The 19,299-nt window shown below is 42.3% G+C and overlaps 1 protein-coding gene across 1 annotated transcript in view; it reads right to left on the bottom strand.

Annotated features, from left to right (window-relative positions):
- Window positions 1-19,299, bottom strand: part of SPAG16 (sperm associated antigen 16) — a 1,492,162-nt gene that overhangs the window by 1,378,435 nt on the left and 94,428 nt on the right. The window contains exon 5 of the mRNA XM_073633573.1: window positions 14,784-14,921. Coding sequence (XP_073489674.1) covers window positions 14,784-14,921 — 138 coding nt within the window. The remainder of the gene's footprint in view (window positions 1-14,783; window positions 14,922-19,299) is intronic.

The following is a 19,299-nucleotide window of genomic DNA, read 5'->3' as shown; positions in this document are numbered from 1 at the left end:
AAAGCTCTTGATATGAGAGGCACACTTCCAGCTCGCCACTGCATTGGAAAGGTATATGGGCAAAGGAGTATGAGAAGCACCAATTCTGTGGTTGTGTCTCCACTCCCCTCAATCTGCTGTGCCATCCACAAAGCCCAGCACAGTGATGATGTTTTTGCTGCGCTCTTTGATTTCCACAGCAGACTGAAGGATCAAAGACCCAACACCAGAAATGGTGTTATCCATAGACTCTTCTGATGCAGCAAGTACCTTCCTTGTGCATATCAGAAGCTTTTAGCAAAGCGTAGAGAGCATCTGAGAAAAAAAAAAAAAAAGGACAGTTTTATGGTACAAAACTAAAGATTAAAAATCAATAAAAAATTGATGTGGCTGGAGTTAGACTTTAAGTCTGCAATACAATACTAGGCATTTTTAACCACTTGCTTACTGAGCACCTAAACCCCCCTCCTGCCCAGACCAATTTTCAGCTTTTAGCACTGTCACTCTTTGAATGACAATTGCGTGATCATACAACACTGTACCCAAATGAAATTTTTATCATTTTTTTCCCCACAAATAGAGCTTTCTTTTGGTGGCATTTGATCACCTCTGGGTTTTTTATTTTTTGTTAAAATTAAAAAAGACCGAAATTAAAAAAAAAAAAAAAAAAGTACAAAACTGGTTTTATATTTGTTATTAAATTTTGCAAACTGGTAATTTTTCTCCTTCATTGATGTACGCTGATGAGGCTACACTGATGGGCACTGATAGGATGCACTGATGGGCACCGATAGGCTGCATTGATGGGCACTGATAAGGCGGCACCAATAAGGCGGCACTGGTGGGCACTGATGAGGTGGCACTGGTGGGCACTGAAAGGTGACACTGATGGGCAGCACTGAAGGGCATTGATAGGTGGCACTGATAGCTGGCACTGATGGGTGGCAGTGATCGACACTGGTAAGTGACACTGATAGGCAGCACTGCTAGGTGGCACCGATGAGGGACTGACTGGCACCACTGGTGGGCATTGGTAGGTGGCACTGATTTCTGGCACTTATGTACTGTGGGCACTGATTCATGGCACTAGCAGGTGGCACTGGCAGGCGGCACTGGTGGGCACATATGAGGCGGCTTTGCCTCTTCCTCTTCGGGAACGATGTCCCTTCAACGGAAGTTGGTGATCGGCTTGTTTTTCTACTCAGGCTATCAGCGTGAGAAGAAAAAAAAAGATTACCGATCTTCTGTTTACATCACATGATCAGCTGTCATTGGCCGACAGCTGATCACGTGGTAAGGGGCTGGGATCGACCTGCTTACTCCGATCTGACTCAGTGATCACAGCACATGCCCTGCAGGGGGCACATGGGGAGCGTGCAAAGTGGAGGACGTCTATTGGCCTCCCAGCAAAGCAGATCCGCGCTGTAGCCGTCATTCGGCTATAGCGCAGATCTGAAACAAGAACAAGCACCAAAACTAGAAACTTGAATGCTAAAAGTTAAAAAAATTGTGTTTATATTATGTAATCTTAAAAGGTCTATTACTAAAGTAAAACGGTAAATCCACAGAGTAAAAAAAAAAAAAAAAAAAAAAAGCAAATTGAGTGTTCATTTGACAGTATCAGCTCAGAATCTATCTTGTTGCAATCTTAAATAAAATATAAAAATAAATCCACAGTATACACGTTGAGTGTAAAGCTTAAAACTGTCATTTAGTGGTTACCAAAGACTTTTCTAAAGGTCAATGAATAAGTGTTACCAGATAGTTTTATAAAAGGGAATGCAAGATAAAACTTAAAGGGATAGTTCACTTTTACCACAAAACTGCCAATGCAGATAAGGGACATCTGTAGATCTGTGCAAGCTCTGACTAAAGTTGAATACTGAGCTTGCTATAGGTGTAGGCCATTTACATACCTTATGAAGTCTGACTGAAATACTCCCAGGACATTGCTAAGTACCCCCAGGACATTGCTAAGTGAGGCCTAGTCATCACTGCTTACCTTCAGGAGTGAGCTCTCGAATGCTGAGCTCAGCACTACTGCATCAGGGGAGTCAAAGTGTATGTGGGGGGGGGGGGTGAATCAGAGAAAGAGCTCACTCCTGTAGTGGTGGGGGTGAGCAGTGATGACTAGGCCTCACTTAGCAACATCCTACCCTGTTTCCCCCAAAATAAGACCTAGCGTGATTGTCTGTGATGGCTGCAATATAAGGCCTACCCCCCAAATAAGCCCTACCCTGTTTCCCCAAAAATAAGCCCTACCCTGAAAATAATACCTACAAGGACTTTAACTAGGGCTTATTAGGGGGGTAGGGCTTATATTGCAGCCATCACCGACAATCACGCTAGGTCTTATTTTCGGGGAAACAGGGTAGGAGAGTTCCAGTCAGGCTTAATAAGGTATGTAAATGGCCTACACCTATAGCAAGGGTATTATTTATCTTCAGTCAGAGCTGCACAGTTTGTTTTATTCTACAAAAGCTCCTTACCTGCATAAGCAGTTTTTTTGTACAGGTGAACCATCCCTTTAAAACTGCAATAAGGTAAACTTCTTGATGCTGTGCATTATGCAATATCAATGTCTCTGGTATTAAGGCCGGGTTCACACTGGTACGACATGGAGGTCGGACGACTTCCACTCCGACTTTGCTCTACGACTTCCATGCAACGTCAATCTGACAATACCAGGCCTTTTGATTCTGGTATGAATCTTGGAGGAGGGGACTCTTGTCTGGTATGGATTTTAAGGGGAACCCCCACGCATGCCCGGCAGGTCAGGAAAGGGGGGAGACGAGCGAGCACCCCCCCTCCTGGACCATACCAGGCCACATGCCCATAACATAGGGGGTTGTGTGCTATGGGGCAGGGGGGCTCTGCCCCCGCCTCAAAGCACCTTGTCCCCATGTGTTGATGGGGACAAGGGCCTCTTCTTGACAACCCTGAGAGCGGTGTTTGTCGAGGTCTGCGGGCAGGGGCTTATCAGAATCTGGAGGCCCCCCTTGAATAAGGAGGGCCCCCTAGACCACGGCCCCTCACCCTATGTGAATGAGTAGGGGGTATTGTACCCCTACTCATTCACCCAAAAAAAAGATGTCAAAAATAAATAAAACCAGTACACAGGTTTTTGACAAAGTCCTTTATTAAAGGCACTGCAGCTTGTCTTCTCCCTCCGATTTCTTCACAAAGGGTGGGGGGCCGGGATCTGGGGGCCCCCCCTGATTCCGATTAGCCCCCCACCTGCAGACCCCGACAACCACCACCCACGGTTGTCGGGAAGAGGTCCTTGACCCCATCAACATGGGGACAAGGCGCTTTGGGTTGGGGGCTCCTACCCCCTCCCATGTTGAAGGCTTGTGGCCTGGTATGGCCCAAGAGGGGGGGTGCTCGCTTGTCCATTTCCTGATCTGCCAGGCTGTGTGCTCGGATAAGGGCCTTGTATGGATTTTGGGGGGCCCATCGCCATTTTTTTTTTTTTGGCGTGGGCATTCCCCTCAAGATTGGGGCGGATGCCATGCCTTTTTTTTTTTACTTGTGTCGTGGGGTTCGCCTCCAAGATCCTCTGAGCATAAGTTGCATGCCAAAGTCGGATCAGTTAAAGTGGTTGTTAACCCACTTATATAACTTTATATAAGCCCCTCTATGTCCTAATAACAAGTACTCCCGTCTTTTATCGTATTTCACAGCGGTTCCTTGCAATCACGTCACCTCTGCCCGGCTGACAGATGCAGTGGGTGTGGCCAAGATTCCCCTGCTGACGTCGAATGAGAGGAGGAGTGAGCTGGCCGGTCACTTGATCGTGGGGAACTGCTGTGAAATCCGGTAAAGAAGGCATTTTTTTAAATAAAGCACACAGACAGGTGCACTTGCTATTAGGAAACAGAGGGGCTTATATAAAGTTTTAACAGTTATGAGAGCAGCAGGAGCGGAGGGGGCGGGCACTGACACAGGGACAGATAGGCAGGGAGGGGAGGGGGGAGGAGGACACAGGAGCACAGAGGATGACAGAGAAGAGAGCGGATGATGGAGGCACGTAAACTGACCACAGTGTCAGGGCTCAGCAGCCATGATTAACCATGGTCAGTTTACATAGGGGAAGGTAGAAACTGGCAGGATTAGCCAGGTACTACAGGTGTTACAGTGGGCTAAATTACACAGCACAACAAGCACTGTGCTGTATAACATTCTTTAAAAGGGACAGGATCCTTTTTTTTTTTTTTTGGGTGAACAAAAGCTTTGTTATGATGATCCGACTTCAAGGATATTGAATAGACTTGTGTCGGACCAGTTAAGACGGCTCTCATAGGGAACCATTGATTTATACAAGTCATGTGACATGTGCTCCCAAAGTCGGAGCGTATGTTGCAGCAGTGTGAACTTAGCCTCTGGCACAATTTATTCTTACAATATCAAGATCACCTGTGTTTGGATGTTCGGCCTGCCAAGAAAAACATGCTAAAAAGAAAAAATGTCATATTGCCTGGAGAAGCCAATCAGATTTTTTTTCTCAATACAGGTCTAAAAATGGATTAGTAAAGCTGCACATTTTATATGTACTTTTTTTATACAGGATGCTTATACATCAAATACAGGGACAGAAACAACTTAAAATGGTTGTAAACCCTCACATACTGTATACCCAGTGAAGTGAACAGCCTCAGATAATACACGGAGATGAAACAAAAATTTGACTTGTTTATCTGCACTCTTCCCCACTCTACACCCCTTTCAAAAGTGCAGACTGTGTTAAAAATCTTTCTACATCTGTCAAGGGCAGAGGGTGGAGAGACTGCAGTAACAGTGTAAGAGCTGATTGGAAGAAAGGCCCACACTCCTCGCTACACAGCAAAAGAATAGTGTTGCGAATATACTAGCTCTGTTTGGAACACTGCCTCTCTCTCCTTCTGAAACAAATTTATCTCATGTGTCAGGAAAACATCAGAGGAATACAGAGGAACAAAGCACCAGCGAGAAACGAAACTTAGAGCTTTGGGGAGAGATAAGTAAATACTACAGATACACGTGCTTTGCTCAAATTCTATAACCAAGGTTCACAACCACTTTAAAATACACCACCTTTTCAGGCTACAAATTTGTTTCTTTGTTTTTAGTCTGTCAAATCCCATAAAATGACAGTGCCAGTAATTTACTGATCTAGCAGCACTTCACATGGCAACTCCAGGGGAGCAAAGCGGTGTGGTTCAGTACTCCTCATTTTCTCTAGTACTTCTAGCCAGGCTGATTTGAAGGACCAGCACAAAGTTCGATTCATCTGCCGATTTGCCCTTAGCAACGTGTTACTGTTTGCATCCCATGTTTTTATCCCTGTTAGCTTTTTTGTCAATTTCTTTTAGGGCCCTTGTCTGCTCACATCTGAAGGTACCCACAGGCAAAGCAATAATTGCCCATTATGATAAAAATGTCTGTATACCTGTCTCAACACTGATCTTGACACCTAGTGGAAAAGAAGACAGCTAATAAGGATTAAAAGTTGCATGAGGTCCATGACCACCTTCATGAAGCAGACCTACACCCAGGCAATCTTATCCTTTAAAAATTGTAAAACAAGTCAGGTCTGAATGATTTTGCATTTACTTGAGTCCTTCGATAGCTGCTCTTTAGCCTAGACCAAGTGAAAACATCAACAGTAAAAAGTAATTAGAAAAAGAACAAACAAAACTGGGTGGTCTAGCTTGGCTCATTGGTAATTAAAACAACCATAATTATTAAAATCTTAATTTATTCAACTAAAAAAAAGAAAAGAACTGCATGTATAGGACTTTCCTGGTACCAGGAGAAGGAATGGGCACATCAATATAGTAAAACAGTATTTATTACAAAAAAAAAAAAAAAAAAAATATTGATAAAAACAAGAAAATATGCTCTCATTGGACAAAATACGCTATGCGATATAGCAACAGACATGTATTTGATTAATTATTCAAAGAGGTTGACGCGTTTCACATTTATGCGCTTCCTCAGTACCTAGATATCTTGACAGCAAAGTAGTGTGTCCTATCCAAGAGAAAAAATACATAGCATTCAGTAACTTTACATTTATTCAAAACAGCATAAAAAAAAACTATCAAGGAGTAAAAAGACAGAATTTATTGTGTATCATACAACAGGGAAATGACTTGTGACCGCAAAACATGTTGACCCTGTAATATGTGACAATTGAATATAAATATGTGAAAAGAATCTTTCCCTGTTATGATACACAGTGTATTCTGTCTTTTTACTCCTTGATAGTTTTTTTTATGCGGTTTTGAAAAAAAAATTAGGATTTTAATAATTATGGTTGTTTTCATTATCAATGAGCCATCCTAGACCACCCAGTTTTGTTAAGTTCTTTTTTCTAATTATTCATTTTCGGGTTGATGACTCATGGGTAAATAACCTTAGAGTTTTCCCTTCTACAACGGTTTCTGAATATAATTTAAACACTAAAAAGTCATTTTTTTTACCGATTGCCTTGTCACAAGATGCTAATACATCCCCAATAGACACAATTTTAGTTTTTAACCGCTTGCTGACCAGCCGCAGCCATTATACTGTAGCAGGTTGGCACAGCTGTGCGAATCGCCGTAGGGGTACGTCAGCCACCTCAAGAGCTCTAGGGGGGCGCGCACGCGCTGCCACAGCCAAGGCGCGTGGCCTGCGACTGCGAGATATGCTGTTCCTAGTGATCAGGAACAGCAATCTCTCTCTACTCCCTGACAGTCCACTCCCCCCACAGTTAGCAATACCTCCCTAGGGAACACTTAACCTCTTGATCGCCCCCTAGTGTTAACCCCTACCCTGCCAGTGACAATTATACAGTAATCAGTGGCTATTTTTAACTTTGATGACTGTATAAATGTCAATGGTACCAAAAAAGTGTACAATGTCAATGTTTCAGGCAGACCTTCATGGAAGCTCCAGATAGCCCTATGGACAGTCGGATGTAAACAGACTTGTGTCCATTTACATCCCAATACTTTGGAGTCCTTCCAGGTCCAAAAAGAAAAAAAAAAAAAAAAAAAAACTGAAAAAGACTAGGTTCTTTTCCATGTTCATGGATCTAAAACACGTCTGTTTATACCCTGCGGCCCATCATCAGAGTAATAGCAGAAGCCGGACTTGCCAGTATCAGCGCTTTACCGTAAGCATGCGCAGTACAATGGCGATCCGGTGCATGCGGGTGCGCAATACAAACAGAAAGGCGCACGCAGGTGCGCGATACAGCGTGACAGCGCAGGAACAACGCAGGCAAGCGCACATAAGGTGTAACCCCCTTGCTGGCCTATAAAAGGCTGCCCAGCCCCTTGTCTAATTGCTGGTTTGCCTCTCAGCTTCCTGTGTTCCTGTCTCAAGTTTTGCTAAAGGGTGTTTACATGTTGTGATCCAGATTGACCCTGACTTGCTCTGATCTTCTCCAGTACTTGACTCCAGCTTGTTTAAAAGGACTTCTCTACTCTGCCTGCTTCCTGTGTATGAACGGCTTGTATTAAAAACTTGCTTCTGCTGGACTTCCTGTGTTTGACCCCCGGCCTTCTCCAAGGACTCATCCCCAGTCTCTACTTCTGGATCTGTTGGGTCAGAGTCCCAGCCGGGCTTCTTACTTCAGATTGGTGCCAAGTCTATCACTGCACGGTGTACCAGCTCTGCTAGAGATCTTCACTCAGGTACTATCTACCTGCTGGTGACCCATGCCTCTTTGTGCCCTATACCCTCTGTACCACTTCCAGGGGTAAAGTGCGCTCAGCTGTAAGGGGAGCCGCTCTCAGCATCTCGGCCTTGATGAGTACCCTTACACCCATAGAGCAGTCAGGGGTCCACCTATGTCTGCCAGGCACAATGGTCACGGATGCCAAAAAAACTGAAATTTGTCCTGTTCGATTCAGATTTAGCAAAGGATCTGCTCACGGATCCCCTGCTGATCAGAGTGGCAGAGTGGACTCTGCTCCATGTGAAAGAAACCTAAAGAATTGTGTTTTGTTTCTGTACCACATAGGAGTAATGTTACATTGATTTTGGTACATTAGAGCTTGGAATATAAACTGAAAGTCTTTATTTGGTAGTGAGAAGTTTATTTTTTTTTTTGTTTTTAGTTTTTTTGTAAAGCGCCGCATTAATAAAAATAAATTTAATTTGTGTATCAAGATGGCTTGAAACTATTTAAAAAGTAACAGTTAGGGAGCTGTCAATTACGCATTAAAGAGTAACTTCACTTTTGTTGAGCAAAAAATCCCCCTCTGGGTGATCTATTTACATTGCAAGGATTTTAACAAACTTTGTTGCACATTCCTACCCTTTGTTATTTTGAAGAAATCCCTGTGTGTTTGTCTGTGTCCATGTGGTAAGGCAATCTAATGGGATTGGTTTCTTATTAACCAGCTGCTGCACCTGCAGGGCTCTAATGATGAAAACCGCAGTGCCTGCATCCCTTTAGACGTGATTTCCTATTGGGAGTATCTCACCAAAAATGACATTATTGCTGCAGGGGATGCCTGAAATCTGACTTGTATCTTAGTGTAGACTTTTGGTAAAATCAGTGAGCCAATCACACAAGCAGGAAATTCTGGGGGGCTTTCTGTACACATTCTGTGTACACAACACCTCCATGTAGCCATATTGCATTTTACAGAAAATTACAGAGCTGCAGATTGAAAAGGAAAGGTAAGTTTTAATAACATTCAATTGCAATATGGCTTGTGTCGCAATTGTATATGCTATATATTTTTTTCATATACAATTTTTTTTTTTCCACAAAAGTGGAGTTGCCCTTTAAATTCAGGGGGTATTAGTGTTAGCGTTTTAGCACAAAAAGTTTGTTATAATTGTTACTAGATTGCCTGGCATGTTGTAATGCTATTTAGTGTCTGTATGATCTTTTAACAAGCCACAAATTTTAGGAAATATAATTAAGCCCCATACAGATTATTATAAATGCTGCTAGGGGTTATTTTGAGGAGGAGATTACATGCTTTAAAGCATTTTTCACACTGTGGTTAAGCCCACCATTTGCCATGTCACACAAGGCATGCCCCTTAGCATCCTACCAGTGCACCTGCTTACATTTTTGTGAAAGATATTATAAACGTTATTCTTGCTGCCAATCCCTGGGAATGAAAAGTGGGCAGATCAATTTCGCTTGAGCTGCCTGACACCATGCTAGGAAAAAAAAATGGATATCCCTTTTAGAGAACAATAAAATCAACATCTTGTAGGAATTTAAAATTAAAAAAAAAATAATTAATTTTTTAATGTAAAAAAAATTAACAACAGGAGTGAAAAATAAAGAAAATGATAGTAAAGCTTTATAAACTCTTCAACTGGCTTCTAATTGTATAACAAATAAGCATTAAATTTCACTTTGCTGTATTAAAGCTTCCGCTCAGTTACCAATTTCCACCCACCCTACAGACACAGGTTATACTTTATTAAAAGTGATAAATATTCCCCCATGAAAAGAAATATTGAAGGAAGCAACTTTATGAATATTTCATTGCAGCAGATATACTGGAGGATTTTTCTTGTGATTCAGCTTTCAGAAAAGCTTCATGCTGAAAATCTAAAATCTGAAAATGAAAGCTAATGAGAAGCTATTTTCTAGATTAAGTAATGGGCATTCTAAAGAACACATAAAGTTATGAGCAGAGCAATCATTTTCAGACCTTTTAAATACATTAGATTTGTGTTTTCATTCTTCCAATAATGGTATTTCTTCCCAATAAGAGGAGAAAAGATATGCACAGCTACAGTGGGTGTTGTTCAGTTAAGATATAATAAAAGGATATGAAAGCAGCGGTGTGTAAAAGAGGGTTTTTGACATTCTCAGCAGTGAGAAGTGCAGCTCATACAGATGGTTTGGGGTTTTCGTCACAGTACCTGCAGTTTCCACAGGTACCTTGATTTATGTTTTCTTTAGTTCATATGCTAGAAAATATATGTTTATCAACACGGTGTAGAAATTAGTTTATGTATTAGCCCCCATTTGCCCCAGTGTGATTTGTCATGTGATTAGACGGTTTAAAATCGCATGACAAGTCGCACACCAATTTGTGCCTATGGAACTGTTTAAAATCGGTGCGACTCCGACTTGCACCGATTTGAAAAAGGTTCCTACACTATTTTTGTCAATTTCATGTGTAACTTGCATTGACATCTGTGCATGAAATTGCACAAATGTTGGCAAGCTGCACATAAAATCGCACTGACCTACGGCTTTGAAATCAAACTGAAGTAGCGCCATTTCAAAGTCATATTTGGTGTGAACGGAGGCCAAACTTGCTGGCAATTTACCAACACGTGGTTGACTTTCCTGTTCTTCTGGACCCAGTATGTCCTCTATAGACAGATTTCCCTTGGCTATGCTCTTTGTGCCATCTAGCAGCCTTCATTACATACTACAGGCACCCTGCAGTTTCTTATTGATGTCACAGGCTCTAAATGAAAAAGGTTTGCTCAACGAATACATTGCCTTAGCAAAAAGCTTCTGCCCAATTTCTTTTTCGTATAACACAGGACAAACAGCAGGCTATAAAATCATGTCTACTTGGGTTATGCACCATCTATAGGTGAATGGACACTGGCAGAAAAAAAAACAGACAGGAATTCACCCACATATAACTCCTCCCACTCAAGAAGCAGCTCAGTTATTTGCCAGTGTCTTAATGGTAAAGGTCACTGCAGTTTAGTTCTCTGTGTAAGGTTACCAGATTCTCAAATGATTTCAGCAGGGATCAGGAGATTGATTGGCTAGATCCATTCCTACAGCTGGGACACCCAGGTTTCACTACAATGGATGGACGTTTCTGCGGGGAGTGCCTGTAATGCGACCATTTGGCGCTGGACCATGTGCAGTTTTTTTTTTACTGAGGCATTTCCAGTGGATGCTGTACAGGCTCAGGGCAGGGGACCCTGAAGGAAAGGGGGATGGAGTCCTTGAAGGTCAGGTGTGACATGACCTGTGGCAATGGGCAAAGGTTGGATCCATGTCTAAGGCCAGGATCCTGTGGCGTTGGAACCCTTGCTGGGGATCACACGTTAAGCTGCTTAATGTGTCTTTCCAGTTGTGGTCTCTAGGGGCAGTGGTGGACAGATCTTACATTCCCTGTGCCTGTTCTATCTTCATCCCTGAGCTGGTTGCAGCTAAAAGCACAGGTGCTGGGGTAAAGTCTTTGCTGTGTGCCACGGTTAAGGGTGTGTTTTTATTGTGAAGCCACTGATAGCAGCTGAAATTAAGTGTTCTGCGGGCATGTGCAGAAATGGAAATACATCATGGGGGGGCGGAGTCGGCAGCCATCTTGCTTAGACATATGAAGCCATCATCCTTCCATACATGCTTGGCTGCCAGGCAGCTACATCTGTTGAATATATCACCTAAGGGGCACAGAGCTGGCTTCCAATTGCTGCTGGGAAAGGTGGGTGGTCCACCAGGAGGGAGAAGGGTTGTTGCACATTGCTATGTATTGTTGCAGGTCTGTCCTCACAGCTGAGTGGGGTTACCAGCCTACTATTCCTTAGTATTTATTGGTTAGCACTTTTGTTCAGGGGGTAACCTGTATGGTTCTGCCTGTTAAATCTCCATGTGACTTAAATTTAGTTTTGTCTGTTTTGCAAAAAACACCCTTTGAGCCAATTCGTAAGATTTTGTTAGTCCTACTGACTAGAAAGGTGTTTTTTTTTGGTATTGGTCACTTAGACAAGGAGAATCTTCAAATTGGCAGAACTGTTTAGTTCTTCTCCGTGACAAGGTGGTACCACATCCTCATCTGTCGTTCTTGCCAAACGTAGGTTCAAGTTTTCATATGAATCAAGATATTATCTTACCTTTTTTCCCAGTCCACAATCACTGGAAGAAAAAAACCCTGCACACATTAAATGTGGTTCGTGCTGTCAAGGCGTATTTGACAAAGTCCATGGCAATCAGACAGTTGGTCTATTTCACAGTGGATCCGGCGGCTTACTGCCAAAGCCTATGGCCTGAAGAGTAATGCCCTGTACACACGATCGGACATTCCACAACAAAATCCATGGATGCTGGCTCAAACTTGTCTTGCATACACACAGTCGCACAAAGTTGTTGGAAAATCCGATCGTTCTGAACGCGGTGGCGTAAAACACGTACGTCGGGACTATAAAACGGGGCAATAGCCAATAACTTTCGGCTCTTAATTTATTCTGAGCATGCGTGGCACTTTGTACGTCGGATTTGTGTACACACGATTGGAATTTAAGCGATCGGATTTTGTTGTCGGAAAATTTTATATCCTGCTCTCAAACTTTGTGTGTCAGAAATTCCGACAGAAAAAGTCAGATGGAGCCCACACATGATTGGAATTTCCGACAACACAATCCGATGACACTTTTTCCGTTGGAAAATCTGACCGTGTGTACGGGGCATAAGACTCTGCCTTTTCAGGTAAAGGCACATCCTACTAAGTGTGGGGGCCTTTAGGGCTATCTGTGACCAGGCATCAGTGGCTTAGATTTGCAAGGCCTGCAACCTGGTCTTTGGTGCACACCTTTGCAAGGTTTTACCATGTGGACATATAGGCTGCCGAAGATGTTGCTTTTGGCTGCAGTGTTTTGCAGGCTGTGAAGTACTTTCTTTGGGGCCTAGCGGTGACTAATGAGTCTGCCTCTCCTCATGTGCATGGCTTTGGGACATCCCAGCAGGTAGTCATAATGTATAGCCTGCTCTGTACTCCTTGATGTCCAAAAAGAAAATTGGATATTTGTACATGTAAAATCAATTTCTTTCAGTACATCAAGGGGCACAGAGGTCCCCCTCCTCGTTCTGGGGGTTTACTGCTTGCTGCAAAACCGAGGAGCTTCCTGAGTGGGAGGGGATATATAGGGGAACTTCTTCTCTGTTTCTTCTGCCAGTATCCATTCACCTATAGGTGGTGGATAACTCAGATAGTCAGTGATTTATAACCTGCTGTGTGTCCCGTGATGTACTCAAAGAGATGGATTTTACTGATATGTACAAAAATACAAATTATTTTGCAGTGCTTTTGAACTTCAATACCTGATTCTTAAAGTTATTACAACCTTTGCCCACATTATGACTCTAATGCCGGACACAGTTTAACCTGTATGCACTTTTCCTGATCACAACTTGTTTAAAGACTGCACACTCTTATCTGTATATTTAGTACTTTAAATTAGTACGTCAATTAGTCTTGAAATTGAGGAAGGCAACCCTACAAATGCAACCAAGGAGCATGATATACTAGCCACACCCTTTCTGGTCAAGTCAAGGTGCTCCTCTACACCTAGGGTCCATTAACACTATTGTTCAGCATTAGTGCATACATGTTGTAACAGACTAGCGCTCTGTCATTTTGGAAAGTTCCGGTAATGACTGGCTTAGCAGTTAAAGGGTGTATGAGCAGGTTTGAGATTCACTGTCAAGTGAGTGTTGATTCAGAAAATGGAATCAGTGTAGCTAGACAGGGCCCTCTCTTTGCCAGGAGAGCAATATGCTGCAGGAAGCAGGGAATGTGTCCAAGTCTGAGACACAGCAGCTTTGACAAGACCAGTTGTCTGATGAATCATTAGTGAGTCATTGTGATACACAGTGAGATGGTGTTTGAACAGGCAGGCAGTCAGTTTAGCCCAAGCTGGGCAACTCTAAAGCAAGCAGTCTGAAAACACTGGATTGTGTTCTATGTGATGGTGAGAACTCTTGGGTGGGAAATTGGCTACTCAAGTGGGCAAATACCTTAAGAATTCAAAGTTAGCAAGTGCATGGCAAGTATTTAACAGCAACATACCTGAAGCGACTTCCCACAGCGTTGACATGGATTATGTTGCACATTAAATGTGTGTTGCGTTAAAGGCAGCTCATTCATTTGACTGTCTAATACACCAAAACACAATCAGGCCTTATGCACACTAGGCTCTTCTGAACACCCTTCTCCTGACAGATGAAAAGCAGCAAAATGCGCCTAAAGCCAAGTTCAGGCACATCAAGAGTTTTTGTTATATATTCTGGCCACTGACAATGAATGCTCAAGCAATAAACAAGCCTAGTGTTTACACGCATTTACACGCGTTGGGTGTTTTTCTGCCTAAATTTTCCTCTCCTGCATGCACTTTTGATGCATTCATATTTCTGCCCCTAAATGCCCCTGCCTCCAAACACCTATGTGTGCATGGACATATAGGCTAACATAGTGGGGTGTTTTTCGGGGCAGAAAAAAAAAAATCAAACGCTTTTTTTTGGCAGCTTACTGCATGCAAGTGAACTGCCATGCTTTGCGCTTTCCACAAGGCAAAATGAATGGCACTACACTGCATCAACGTGCATAACAGTTATATTTTATTAGCACAATACTGTGAAAGAGCCATAGTGCAACCCACTGCTGACAGAGGGGTTGACTTACTAAAATTGGAGAGTGCAAAACCTGGTGCAGCTGTGCATGATAGCCAATCAGCTTCTAACTTCAGTTTGTTCAATTAAGCTTTGATAAAAAAAAAAAAAAAAAAAAAAACCTGGAAGCGGATTTGTTTCTATGCAGAGTTGCACCAGTAAGTGATGAACAGTATATTCTAAGCAAGAATTAGTACTGTCTTATATTAGTATTTACAAGCAGGATTTCTTCAGATTTATCATCTTGCTGAATTGCATAGCTTGCATTGTTCCTCTACTTGCTTAATATTTTAATTAGACACTGGGCATAAATAAAGACTTGTGTTTTATTTCCTTTTGTTTTGGGCAAATGGATTTTGGCATTCTGCTGAAGATAACACTGGACTTTATTTAGGAGCGGTTTGCGGTGGTCCAAAAAATGTGAACAGCATTACTGTACCTTGCAGCCAGCTTGTACGTCTCTACTTCTTTTTTTAAACTCTTTATCTCGGTATCCAACATCTGGTTGTGAGCATAGACATCTGGGACGAAACCAACAGCTTCTGGCTGGAGGAGACCTTTCTGCATCATTTCATACCTGGAAGATTTACAAGCAAGTCTAATTATATTGTATGACAACTAAACAATTGTTGTGAGTCATAACACCTGGGGTTTGAAATATTAAACAATCATTACCTTGACTGACAAAATAACTGTGGAGGTTCAATGCATTTAAAGTGGTTCTAAAGGCTCATGTTTTTTTACCGTATTGCATTCTATACATGAAGGTAAAAAACCTGGGTGCCGCTCCCTCCCCACCCAGCTCCCCCTCCCCCTATACTTATCTGAATGCCATCTCGATCCAGCGATGTGCATAAGAGCAGTGGATCTCTGGGGTCTCTCTCCTCATTGGCTCACACAGCAGTGGGAGCCATCGCTGCTGTCAATCACAGCCAGTGAGCCAATGAGAAGAGTGCGGGACAGAGAGAATGGACACACACAGCACAGCTCGGGAGTGAGCCTGCTCGAGTGCTCCCATAGCAAGGGGCTTGCTATTGGGGGCATTCAGCAGAGGGGAGAAGCCAGGACTGCCAGTGGGGGACCCAAAAAGAAAAGGATCGGGGCTGCTACAAGTTTTCTATTTTCTCCAAGTTCAACCCTGGGTTAGTTTTTTTTTTTTTTTTTCTAAAAGCTCAGGCTGCAATTCCCATCTTCAGCCTGGAGCTGATCCTGCAATAATACTTTTCCACTAGAAGATGTCTTCAGTCTTCCAGGTTTAATGATGCCAGCATCACTCAATCCAAGAGACTGAAGAAAATATTGTGAATGCAGAGCGTCATGGGCCTGCTTCGTGGCAAAGGGATGGTCATTTTTTTTTCATTCAAACCCATATCCTGGCAGTAAATATGAGCTGTAAATTGAAGAGCTGGCTTATTTATCATGTGATGACATAAGTCACTCAAACTGGATGTTCACTAAGCTTGGCAAATAAAATTCAACTGCGTTCATTCCACTCAACCAATCATGCTAGTGCAAAATAAAATTTTATTGGATTTTTCTTGCACGTGGTTGGGTGTTCAAGGAGAAAACAAATTTACTTTACTTCACTTTGCCAAGTGAAGGTTCTATGCCTTTAGTAAATCAACCTTATTGTGTTTTGTATGCTTTATTTTAGAAAGACGCTATTGGAATTTACTTGAATTTCAATCTGCATGTCAACATGCTCAGAACACAGCCTTCAGAGCTTTTTGGTGCCATTGTCTAAAGCTCAAGCATTTTGGCCTGTTCTGGAAACCACTACAAAATGTATCAAAATGCATCAGATGGGATTGAGCCCTTAGAGAGTCATCTGCTGAGGTTAAAGTGATTGTAAAGCTTGTTTTTTTTTTTTTTTTTTTTTTTCTTTTAAATAAATAAACATATCATACTTATCTCCACTGGGCAGTACGTTTTGCACAGAGTGCCCCCAATGCTTGACTTCTGGGGTCCCTCAGCGGCTCTCGTGGCTGCTCTTCTTATCAGATAACCCCCTAGGAGAAGCCCTCTTCCGGGGTGTTACCTTTGCGGGCACGCTACCGAGTCCATCTATGGATGCCGAATGTAGGACTCGGCTCCGCCCCCCCGGTGCCCACATCATTGGATTTGATTGACAGCAGCAGGAGCCAATGTCTGCGCTACTATCAATCTATCCAATCAAGAGCCGAGAACCCCGGGCCGAGGAACAGCGCATCTCCGCCATGGGAAATTCCAGGGCTCAGGTAAATAAAATGAACAATGGGGGGGGGGGCTGGGGGGCCGGTCAATGCCAGGTGTTTTTTCACCTTAATGCATAGGATGCATTAAGGTGAAAAAACCTAAGGGTTTACAACCCCTTTATAAAAAACAAAACAGATCTAGTCCCCCTGCAGTCTGACTGAACAATAAAAGCAGCATACTGACTGTCTCATCTCTCACTGTCCCTCTGCTCTCTATCATCATGTCCCTTGTTATCCCATGAACACAGCAACACAAATGATTAGCTCCTTGTACTACCTCTCCCTTCCAGCCTGATCTCTGTCAAAAGACTAATACCAAGTAAATTCAGGTACTTACACTGCTTTGCATAAAAAAAAAAAAAAAATGTTTTATTGACAACAGAGCTGCATTGGTTTTATATCTGCATTATGTTCAGTTTTACATAATACTTAACTCTATGCAGCTATAAAAGGCACATTTCTGATTTTGTGTGGGTTCTCACTTTTCTAAAATGGGTTGAGGTCTCATCTTAGCTTTCTTGTTGTTTAGTTGCTCCCTATTTATAGGGGCTTGTGATGTCCCACTTTTTATGGATGCTAAGGGAAAAGTATTCATAAATGCCTTCATATATAAAGTAGAAAAATTGAAGTCCCCTGGGTTTACTGGGAATGGAAGGTTTTCATCTTCCACTTGGGAATTTCATATGAATAATTCTATGAATGCTTTATTACCTCTGAGAGCAGCTCTGCAGATTTCTCTCTCAACTATAACAAAACATCCCACACTATAATATACACTTTATGCTTTCATTCTGTTACCTGCTTTACAGTAATAAAGTACTGATGAAAAAATATTGCTGCTGTCATTGCAATAAAATTAAAATCAGATCTGCCAACAGTATTCTTGGATGTCCTGTCTAGCATTGCCCAGTTTGGCAGCATAGGTACCCAGATAAAAGATTTAAATTCATCTGTGGTGGCAAATATGCAAAGTGACTGTTTCTTGCCATTGGCACATTGTGTAAGGGCAAAGAGGCCCATTTCCCCTGGCATGTGTCATTGGTTTACACTGGAAGGCATGTACTCTTCTTACTCCATGGCACCGTCTGCACAGCTTGTAGCTCTATTCCCTGCCAGATTTATGCTGGGGAAAAGCTGTCACATCTGTTGGCAAGCTGCACAGTAGTAAAGCTTCAGTTAAAGAGAACCAGTTACAACTGGGATTATACAAAAACTATCAATAGTATATAGGCTTGCATATAGAAGATGTACATTTACCCCATTATATAAAAAGCTCACCATAAACTTTATAGTCTAACAATACAATCTTTCATTTACCAAAAATATGTAAAAGAGGATCAACCCCAATTATCCAATCTATTATGCCGTTAAACCCTTACCCTTACTGGTAGGTCTAAAGGTGAAAATGTTGGTAGATCTAAAGGAGGAGGAGGAGATTGTGCAGTCATTATAATGTGTGTGGTGATACTCTGTCTCTAGGGATCACCTAAAGTCAGAAACATGCTGCCTTGACAACTAGCTTACTTAAACACCGTTTCCAAAACTCTTGAGAATGCATAGCAGGGTTAAATAACAGAATATGGTGGTTTCCATTCCTCCAAAAGGATTTTTTATTTGACTTTGGCATGCATTTTTAGGAGCTTGGAAACAGCACATGAGGTCAGCCAGAACCTGTAAGCCATCCTTCACCTAACACTCAAAATAAAGTGAGTAAATAAGGATTTTTAATTTACTCACAAAATCATTTCCTTGGAGTACATTACAGGACACAGGCTTCCAATAATCAAGACCATGTTATAAGCTGCCACCTTCAGGTGAGCACATTGGCAAACAAAGTTGTTAGGACAGCCCAAATATCCCCCTCACACTGCCAGCAATCATCTGTTTTTTTTAGCAAATAACAGGAAAAAGCCATTACAGAGGGGACAGTTTCCAGTGTTCTGTACTGTTTTCCATTACAAAAAAAGTATAGGCAAGTCAAATATCCTTATTTTTTTATCATAAAGTACAGAACACAGGCTTCCATTAATCAAGACTTTGGGATGCCCTGAGCACCTTAACGGCTGAATCTGGCAACAGCAAAAACCTGAATTTCCACCTGTTAGAATGTAAACATGTGAACAGAAGATCAGGTGGTGGCCTTACAAATCTGAGAAACAGACACTTTCTGCTAAAAAGTCAAAGGGATGACTACAAAACAAGTCAAGAGAGCCTTAACAGGGAAAGGAGGATCCCTATCTTCCAAGATGAAAGGATTGGTGATAACCTGCCTAATCCACCTAGAAATGCTGCAATACGATGCAGAACAGCTTCTGAGAGAACCCACAGGCAGGATAAACAAAAAAAAAAAAAACGAGGTTGGGATAGAGACAATGGCTGAGAGGTGAACTTGCACTGCACATACTACAACTAAAAACAGTGTAGAGAAGTTCTTTGGAATGCTTTGTAGTGGGGCAAAGGTAGCAGGGCAATGCCCTTATGGTGCAAGGGTGAAATCATCTTGGCAAGGAACAGTCACTTTGCATATTTTCCACCACAGATGGATTTAAATTATTTATCTGGGTACCTATGCTGCCATACTGGGCAATGCTAGACAGGACATCCAAGAATACTGTTGACATAATGAAGTTGTAAAGATCCCATTCCCTCAGGACTTGGGTTGTATCAGAAATGAAGTCAAACTAACAACAGTGAAGTCGAATGGTAGACTGGCCCTTGAGA

Source organism: Aquarana catesbeiana, linkage group LG06, assembly GCF_042186555.1.
Source record: "Aquarana catesbeiana isolate 2022-GZ linkage group LG06, ASM4218655v1, whole genome shotgun sequence".
NCBI lineage: Eukaryota > Metazoa > Chordata > Amphibia > Anura > Ranidae > Aquarana > Aquarana catesbeiana.
The sequence above is the reverse complement of the archived record's forward strand: the minus strand, read 5'-3'. Positions and strand labels throughout refer to the sequence as shown.